General features: G+C 43.1%; 1 protein-coding gene across 1 annotated transcript; it reads left to right on the top strand.

Annotated features, from left to right (window-relative positions):
* The first annotated feature begins 489 nt into the window (after nucleotides 1–489).
* SOD2 (superoxide dismutase 2) lies at nucleotides 490–8,289 on the top strand. Its single transcript, XM_069010695.1, has 5 exons — nucleotides 490–594; nucleotides 1,751–1,953; nucleotides 5,532–5,648; nucleotides 6,252–6,431; nucleotides 7,769–8,289. The coding sequence occupies exons 1-5, from the start codon at nucleotides 566–568 to the stop codon at nucleotides 7,912–7,914; spliced, it is 675 nt and encodes a 224-aa protein (XP_068866796.1). The 5' UTR covers nucleotides 490–565; the 3' UTR covers nucleotides 7,915–8,289.
* Nucleotides 8,290–9,132: the final 843 nt, after the last annotated feature.

Here is a 9,132-nt window from a genome sequence, read left to right as displayed (position 1 = left end):
TTGGACTCACTTGCTCTAAGTACCGATTTAGCTGAGTGGGTTAAGGTAATTGGGTGAAGCATTTTCATGAGCACCAGAGGCCTGAATTGCTACCAGGAGAAAAGCAGGTGTTGGGGAAAAAAGATGCAAAAAAAAGGGGGTAAAAGAACAGAAGTTAACCAACAGAAGTAAGTCGTAGACAAAAAAGCTGAAACAGTAGTGTTAGTGGTGCCGGTGCCGTCACCAAACTGCCCCAGAACAGTGTGTTTGCGAGGCAGGTTTTCAAAGCCGAACTGTGCTGTGCTGCCGTATCCTCACGGTGGCAGAAGCACCGGGCGGCACTTTATCGCCTCGGCTGGAACTACTGATGGCCTGAGTTTTAAGATAACGACTGTCTGAGCGATTCTGGTCGTAACGACGTGCTACCCCCACTGCTAAGAAATGGTATTTGCACAAATTCGAAGGAAGGGGGGGACCGCGGGGTGCGTCACCTGCGGCTCAGTCGAGCTCAGCCCCCGCGGCCGGGGCGGAGGGCGGGCGGGCCGCGGCTGCGCCGTGAGAGTCGCGCCCGGCTGCAGTTGCCGCCATGTTGCGCCGCTTTGCCGCTGCGGGCAGGTGAGAGCCGCGCCGCGCCGGGGGCAGCGCGGGGCTGGGCAGAGCCCCGCGCCGGGAGGCGGCGGCCGCACAGCCCTCGCCCGGGCCGCCGCCGACCCGGGGACGGGAGGGCAGAAACGGGGGAGGAGGCGGCGAGAGGGTCGTCTTCTCGCCCCTCGGTGTCTGCCCCCCGCCATTTCGGGCGCACGGAGGTCGCGCTGCTGCCGGCTGCCTCCCCGGGTCGGCCCCGGCCCGCGCGGGGGCTGCTGCTGGTCGTCCTTGAGCGCTCCCAGGTTCTGCCCGCGCCCTCCGCCGAGGAGCTCTGGTCGCCTGACACGGTGCTGCCAGACCCTCTCGTCTTTGCTGGCCGGGGTCGCCACACTCGGCCTCTCTTCAGGGTCCCGGGGGCGTTGCTCGCTGTGTGTCCCTGGCTTATGTCAAGGTCACCAGCGATACGGCGGCGGGCCTCAGAGGTGACCGTCCTGCCGGGCCGGCGATTGTCTTCTCGTCGTCGCCCTTGTCATGTCGCGTTACAAGCACGAGGTGTTAAAATGGAGAAGGATGACACAACCTGCGTGGTGTCTGTGCCGGGCATCGCGACCGTGACGCCCCGTGTCGTTTTCCGGTGCCCGCTGTGGGGACAGGGAAATATGTCCCTGTAAATGCTGGAGAGATTCAGTCCTGGGAACCCGGTGACTGCAGTTTTTTTATGCTTTTTATTTCCCAGTATAGGGACCTTTTGGATAGCGAGGAAAGGACACTTCGGCAATTGTCTTTGCTTCTATTTTTAATCAGTAAAGATTAGGTGAAGCTTTGAATGTCATTCAAGTTACTACTGGCTTTTCATTGCTGTCCCTGCTTTTCCCTCACCTGCATGCTTGGGAGGGTGCACGAGTCTTTGCAGTGGCCTGGGAGCTCGGTTTGAGAAGCAGCAGCATCACTCTGCAAAGCCCTGTATTTGTGACCTTTTCGTGAATTCATCTTTGCAGTCAAGCTGCAGAGTATGCTTGCTTTGAGCTCTTGAGAAATGGAAATTGGATTTCTTTGGCTAGGAGATCACCCCAGGTACTTAAAGTAGCTGATCATAACAGTAGTGGTTTCAGTCTATTTCACTGGCAAAGCACAAGTTTTACTGAATAAGACTACTTCCTTCTGGTTTTCTTTTTTGCTCTTTCAGAAGCAGTGCTAAGTTGGTAGCACCCTTTGGGTGCTTGGTGTCTAGGCAGAAGCACACTCTTCCTGACTTGCCATATGACTATGCTGCTCTGGAACCTCATATTAATGCAGAGATCATGCAGCTGCACCACAGCAAGCATCATGCTACCTATGTGAACAACCTGAACGTTGCTGAGGAGAAATACAAAGAGGCACTGGCAAAAGGTTTGTATATCCACAGTCAACAGGTGAGATGGAAGCTTATTGGCATAGATGATGCAGGAGAACTACAAAAGGAAAAAAAAAAAGAGGGAAATATTTTCTTATAAAAGTTTTGGATTATGCCACTGCAGTATTGTTAGGAGAAAATCTTTCATTGTAGCTTCAGTGGTGCTGATAATTGGAAATCAAATGTGAGTAAAAAGCATGAATTCTATTCTCTATAGTACTGTAAAACTAGAGGAAGATTTATTGATTGTTGTGGATTTAGTCGATATTGCATTAGTAACTTGAACCAAACAAAGACTTGAATCAGTAGGAAATTGCAGTCATTTTGCTGAACAAGTACTTTGCAGTAAAAGGTTAATAGCAAAGTTAGATAAAGTGAAATTTGTGGGCCTTGATAGTTTTCACATCAGATGCTCCGCTTACTCTTGGTACATAATCTCAGTTGCCTACAAGTGGAGGTAAAACAAACGTGCAGTTAATGTATACAGCAAGCAGTGGAGAGACTGGAATTTGGGTGCCAGTTATGTCACTGGGTCAGATTTAGGAGTCATGTAGGTCACAAGCCCATGTGAGACACTAAAATATGCAGCAAGTGATCATGGAATTTTTGGTTACAATCTCAAAACTGGATATATGCTTCCTTCTGTGAAACTTTGCAGTTGTAGCAGAGCTACCCTAAAACACAAGACGCATTTTTTCTAAATTTTGAGTATTTCAGTTGAACTGATGAAAGTGTGTGAAATAATGTGTATATCTTTTTAAGAAGGTGAAATATTTTCTGGGTTTTTTTGCTGTTGTGTTGATCTTCTTAAAAGGTATCAGTTTACCTCAGATAAATTACTACTGTATAGACTCAGTTTTCTCTGCTTGCCAGGTAGCTTCACAGTGGAATTTATCTGCTTGGGCTTGGGGGAAAGTGAGAATTGCCAAAATCTGAGTAAACCTGAACCATGTATCTCTTGACAATTAATTGCCAGTGTATTTGAATAGAGAATGTGGATTTTCAAGTACCTAAGTAAGCCTAAAAATAACTTGTACAGTCTGAATTAATGAACTAATGAGATTCGATTAAGAGTCAAATGATCAAGACTGACTGCTGCCTTGCCCTGCCAGTGGCAGATCCAGGAAAGTTGTATTCTGGAGATGTAATTAGTGCAAATACAACTGGGGATGGAACCTGAACTGTAAGAAAGCAGTGTGTCTCCTGCTGCTGTTACTGATGCTGTTTAATGACCAAGGCTTCAGCCACTAGTGGAGGCAGAATTTCTGGTTATCAGAAGCATTTGCAGCGTTGTGGATCCTTTATTTTTAAAAAATCGTAGCTTTTGATAGCATCTCATCACTTGCTGTTAGAATGTTTTACGTAGAGGTAGAGATTAATTTTTCCTTAAGGATTCTGCAGAGATTATTTTCCTAATGGGTTATGTATTGGTTGTGGTCGTGCACACCAAAGCAGACAAAGAATTACTCGGGATATTCATGACTGTGCAGTTTCTTTGGTTGGTTTTTTCCCAACTGGTACCCCAGTATACTGTGTGCAGTATTTTGACTCTGATTAGAAAATGTTCTAAGACCAGGGCAAAGTCTGGACTGTTACCTCATTCTGTCGATATTGTTGTTATTTTTTCATACTTAAAACTGAGCACAGGCAAAAATCTTTCTGGGCTGTGTATCAGTGTTGGATTATATACCATCGGATCACTGTCTCTTTTCCAGACAGCAGAACCTTGTCAATGTCTCATGTTCAGCTACAGAAAGTAAAGTATTCTCTTCAGATTATCTTTAACGTGTTCTCCACCTATCTGTATCTGCGTAGAAAGCTGAAATAAAAGCCATCCTGTTGGCTTATGTTGTCAGTTCATTTGAAAATACATGTGCACTTCTGTGACAGCGCAGGACTTTGTTTCAGCATCAACTGGTCCTGACTACTGGCCCATCAAAATGTATCAGATTTGCTAATTGAAGGATATTAACTTGAAACTTATTTTCAGTGAAAACTTGTTCCTTCCATAGTTTTCCCTGCTCTTCTTTGGCCATGATGTGACCTGTGATTGTACTCTTACGTGACTTAGACTGAGAAACCGAGCTGACTGCTCTCAAGCACCTCTGAGCTTCTTCTGGTTTACTGAATTGTCCATGGACTCTATACCAATAAATTCCAATATACTTTTGCTGTAACTTAAGGGCAAGTGACCCCTTTTCAGTTGTTTGTGGTTTTTTTTTCCCCCAATGCAAAGTTCAGCAGCACAAATACTGTTTTACAAGGACAATGGTCAAATGCCATGTCTGGTTCCTAGTAGTCCTGAGGAGTGGGCTCTTCTAAAAGATGGTGGAATAAAGAGTGATGAACACATTAAAGACATTCTGAGTTAATTTTTAGTTTCTGGCTTGCTATATGTTGTATACTCTGGATGAACTTGCAAGTGTCATTAAGCCATGCAAAATTCAGGGAAAATGTCCCGAAGATGCCATCTGAGTGGCTGTGAGAGACTTGTTATCCTTAACCTGATACCTAAATCCAGCAAATAATGTTTTTACAGACTGCATTGGATGCTTTGTTTCAGTGCTGTAGCCATCTGTGAAGGTTGTGAGGAAATGCTGAGAACATGGAATCCTGAATTAAAACCGTAGTAACAGATACACTACTGCTTTGAGTTGTGCTACTGGTCTGAGGCTTGTCTTCATGTCTGTGTTGTTGAGGTGACTCGGAAAATTTACCACTCAGTCCTGAGAGTGGAGGAAACAGCTGCCCCCACTGATTCCTTACTAAAGAATGTATTGCAGTGGTGGAAAAAGCCTTAAAAAACTTTGAAATGCTTCAATGCTTTTAAAAGCCAAAAAAATAATGACAACATTTGTATTGAAGTGGTGCAGCACTGTTCAGAGACACAAGGCATCAGTGAATTCTTCAAGGAATACAGCGTTTTGTGGAGAGAGAGGAAGTACAGAGCTGTTCAATCTTGATTTCAGATGCAGGATTCTGTTGTGGAGTAAAATTATTTGGGTCACTTTTCCGAAAGTATCTCCCTCCAAAAAAACCCCAAATGAAACAAAAGATAGGAAGAAGAACAACATTTTGTTTGTGCATGTGCTCACTGTACTCACTGACTTTCTCAAGCACAAGCTGTTTGCCCTGTAAATTGTTTTAAGAAGTTTAAAAATTCTTAGTTTGCAAATCAGTGAGCTAACGGGTGAGTAATATTGTTGCCTTGTAGTGATGATACTGAAGAATTTATAAGTGCTGGGTCGTTAAAAGAGTTCTGGCTGTGCTCATTGTTTCATTCTGCTGTAGAATGGCAGTAGGTCTTATGTATGTAGTATGGGCTGCCCAATAGTTGCAATATTGCAGATCACTTATTACAGCATAAGAAAAGGTTGAAGATAATAAATCTTTATTATAGTTTGTCTGTGACTGTCTAAAATATGGGTAACAGTACAAACCTTATGTTTTCCATTGATAAGTTATATGCTTGTAGAAAGATTTTGGAGATCAGTGGAGGCCTAGTAGAAACTTACTGCCTGTTGTGGTGGTGATAATGTTTTTATTTATGTATTCTTATCTTCTGCATCCTTAGGTGATGTTACAGCTCAGGTGTCACTTCAGCCTGCACTGAAGTTCAATGGCGGGGGTCATATCAATCACACCATCTTCTGGACAAACCTTTCTCCTAATGGAGGCGGGGAGCCTAAAGGTTAGTACGTGTTACAGTGGTTTATTGCATCAGTTTTAATTAACAGGTAGAATTGATGATCTTTTCTCACTTTGAAAAAGTCTAGAGAACCTTTATTTTTCAGAGTTAGTTCACCTTTCTGTGTGACAGTTACCAACATTCCGAGGTATTTGAGGGGGTTTTGGATGTAAGCCAAGAGTATAAAAAGCAAGTCCTGTACAAAGTATTTTAAATTTCTAGAGCTGATTATGTATACACTGCAAAATGCCTGGCTGGTGCTATATATATCCTTTCCATCTTCATAAGAGAAAATAGTTGTACAAAGCTGTGCTAATTAAATTGCTCTGTGTATTAGGTTCACAGAAAGGGAAGAAATGTGCTGCAGACCCACCCAGCCTAGTGGCTGGAGTTTTGCTCCAGTTTGGATAGGGATAGTTTAGCAGTTAAAGCCTAAAGGAAAGAATCCCCTTGGGGAGAATAGAGTACTGATTACCTACAAGTGACCTGCAATTAAAGGTAAAGGCCCTATAGTACAGATCTCACAGAAGCTGTTGTGATAAACTTCAGAGGTTTTGATGGAGGTTTATATGGCTGTGGTCTTTTTGTGCTTTTCTTCTGTTAAAGGAGAGCTGATGGAAGCCATCAAGCGTGACTTTGGTTCCTTTGCAAACTTCAAGGAGAAGCTGACAGCTGTATCAGTCGGTGTTCAAGGATCAGGCTGGGGCTGGCTTGGCTATAACAAGGAGCAGGGGCGCCTACAGATAGCAGCTTGTGCAAATCAAGACCCTTTGCAAGGAACAACAGGTCAGGTTTCTTCCCTTCTGGTTCTGTAGGTTTGATAGGCAAGTGTATGAGATCTGAAAAGTGGTTTATGGACAATGCTGAGAAGAAATTGATCGATAATAGATCCGGAAACCAAATGTCTCTCCTAGCAGAAGTGAAAACGCAGTTTTTAGAGCAGCATTTGTAAAGCAGGACTTAAAAACTCTGAAGAGCAGTAGGATTAGGTGTCTTTCTAGTCCAAGGGAAAATAGATGGGCCATATTGTGAAAGTGCTTTTTACTTGGCCAATATTTTAGATTCGGCTTCCTTGGATTTTTGAGTAGCTGGAATAACTTGCACATATCAAGCACGATTAAATTAAGCCTCTTGCCTTCGGATTTTTTTTTCTCTGGCAGAGGAGCTGTTCACAGCACTGTCAGTGAAGGCCAGACAGCAGGAAAGGGGAAGATGAACATAGTAACTCCTGTTCCAATGGCTGGGTTTAAAATGGAGCCTTATAATATGCTTCCTTTATATTGACAAAGAGTAATGAGTGTCAACCAAACTAGTCTAGGATGTGATTAAATGTAACAGTGGGCAAGCAGTACAGCACTGGCAATAATCTCTATCCAAGATATTCTTACTTCCTTAGAGAGACCATGGAAGTGGTGATGGCAGGCTGGACATCCTTTACAGAGAGAAGAGGTCATGGCCAGTGAGAATCTGCCTGCAATGTCCGTTCGCCCAAATCATTTTGCAGATACCTTTAAAACATGTTCCACAGAATTCATAGAGAATGGCAAGGAATTGCATGTATTTTCAGCAGTTTGTGTATTGCCTATCAGTAGGGGGAAAAGAAATTACAGATTTAGTATAGGGACATAGAGCATAATGGGGGTAAGTTTCACCCTCCCTCCTGTGAAAATTTACCATTAAAAGTTCAGTAACAAGGGTATTTTAGCACAAAAGCAAGGAGGTAATTAGGCACTTAATGAATAGCCTGTAATTAAAGTATTGGAAGCGAGCTGGCATAGCAAGAAACCTTTATAATGTAATTTTTCATGAAAGTGCTTGCATAACTGTGCGAAAGATACAAACCTTTCAAAAATTACTTCATCTGGCTTTGGTTATGTCTTCAGGGCAGTTCCAGAGTATTTATACATGTGTTTACCCAAATCAGCTCTTTGAGTTTATGCAGAGTGTGCGTGTGTGAGCACAGTTTTGTTAAATATTGCAATAAGGACCCGTGTGCTGCAGAGCTCTTTGTCTTCCTGCAGAGTAAGACTCAGAAACTGGGAACAACTTGGGGATGTAATATAAAACTTTACATGTAAAGTGTGTTTTCATGCATTTAAAAAATTCATCCTCTTTTTTCACAGGTCTCATTCCTTTGCTAGGCATTGACGTATGGGAACATGCTTATTATCTTCAGTATAAAAATGTTCGACCTGATTATTTGAAAGCCATCTGGAATGTGATCAACTGGGAGAATGTATCTTCAAGATATGCAAATTGCAAAAAGTAGAGTGGAATTCTTGCACAGACTACTAAAATGTCACCAGTTCTACTCTGATACCACTCTTGTAGTAGTGCCTGTGGCTTACAAATGAATTGTTCTACTGCAGTAAGCACTTCACTCATCCAACAAAGCATTTCATAATCAAGCAAGGGGTCTGCTTGTTTAATTCTGTGAGAGGTATTTACTTAAGAGTTCTGAAGCTTTAAACTGTTGTGCAACAAAGGGAGACACTTTAATCTGTTCATTGCATATAGAAACATAGGTCACCTTGCTGAAGCTTAATAAGATAATGGATTTCCTTGTTGCACTAAAATACCTAAGTGGAGATATGTACTACTGTTGCTATAAACAAATAAAACTCAAAAGAAGAATCTTCTATAACTGTCTGCAAGAGACTTATTTTTAGTAATATCTGGTCTAGTTACTTGATTTTAAAACAATTGGAAGAGAAAAATGCCTTTTGTAATTTGTTGTATTACATGCTGCAGAGCTTTCATAAAGGTTGAAAAGATAAAGGGGAAATAGGTGTTGCTGTGCCTGTCTGAATTGACTGTCTTCAGTCATCCCTACCCCTTCCTGCATCTCTTAAGTGAGATCTTTGTGTGTCACACTGATGCACGAGTGTTGGAAGCATTAGCTTGGGCAAGAGATTACAGTACTGGCTCAGGCAGATTGTTCGTATAGGGCCTCAGTGACAGCATGTGACACTTATTTCATACTAGCTGTTCAGGTATGTCTTAGAACGTCCTTTAACTAAAGAGACTGATTCCGTGGAGGAATCAAGTACGAGTTGTCTCTGCACAGCCGTGTTCCTGAAGCAGTAGTAGCAAATGAAACTTGATGCTTGAAGCAGGGATGAATTAACGTGCATGGTGTAACAGAGCATGCCCGTGGTCTTGAAAAAAGTGGTTGGCATGTTGTACTTCCCACAGTGTCTGCTTGAAGGTGAAGGAAACTGGAGTTTTTTCTGTTCCTTATTACATACAGTGAAGTACCACATAGCAGAGATTGAAAAACAAACTGGTGGAGTGCTCCTCATAATGAGTGACTGCTGAGGCAGGGCTCTGTTAGCGAGTGCTGTAATGTGTATGCCAGACATCCTGGTACTGCACACTCCAGAGGAACAGGAGCTAAGTACGCCTGTAGACTGGTGCTCTGCAAAGGAGTGCTTAAGCTGTTGAGGAAGCCTGAGCTGGCTCCAGGTGGTGAGGCTTTAAACCGTGG

The sequence above is a fragment of the Aphelocoma coerulescens genome, chromosome 3 (assembly GCF_041296385.1).
Source record: "Aphelocoma coerulescens isolate FSJ_1873_10779 chromosome 3, UR_Acoe_1.0, whole genome shotgun sequence".
In the NCBI taxonomy this organism is placed as follows: domain Eukaryota; kingdom Metazoa; phylum Chordata; class Aves; order Passeriformes; family Corvidae; genus Aphelocoma; species Aphelocoma coerulescens.
This window is presented reverse-complemented; position numbering and strand designations above follow the sequence as displayed.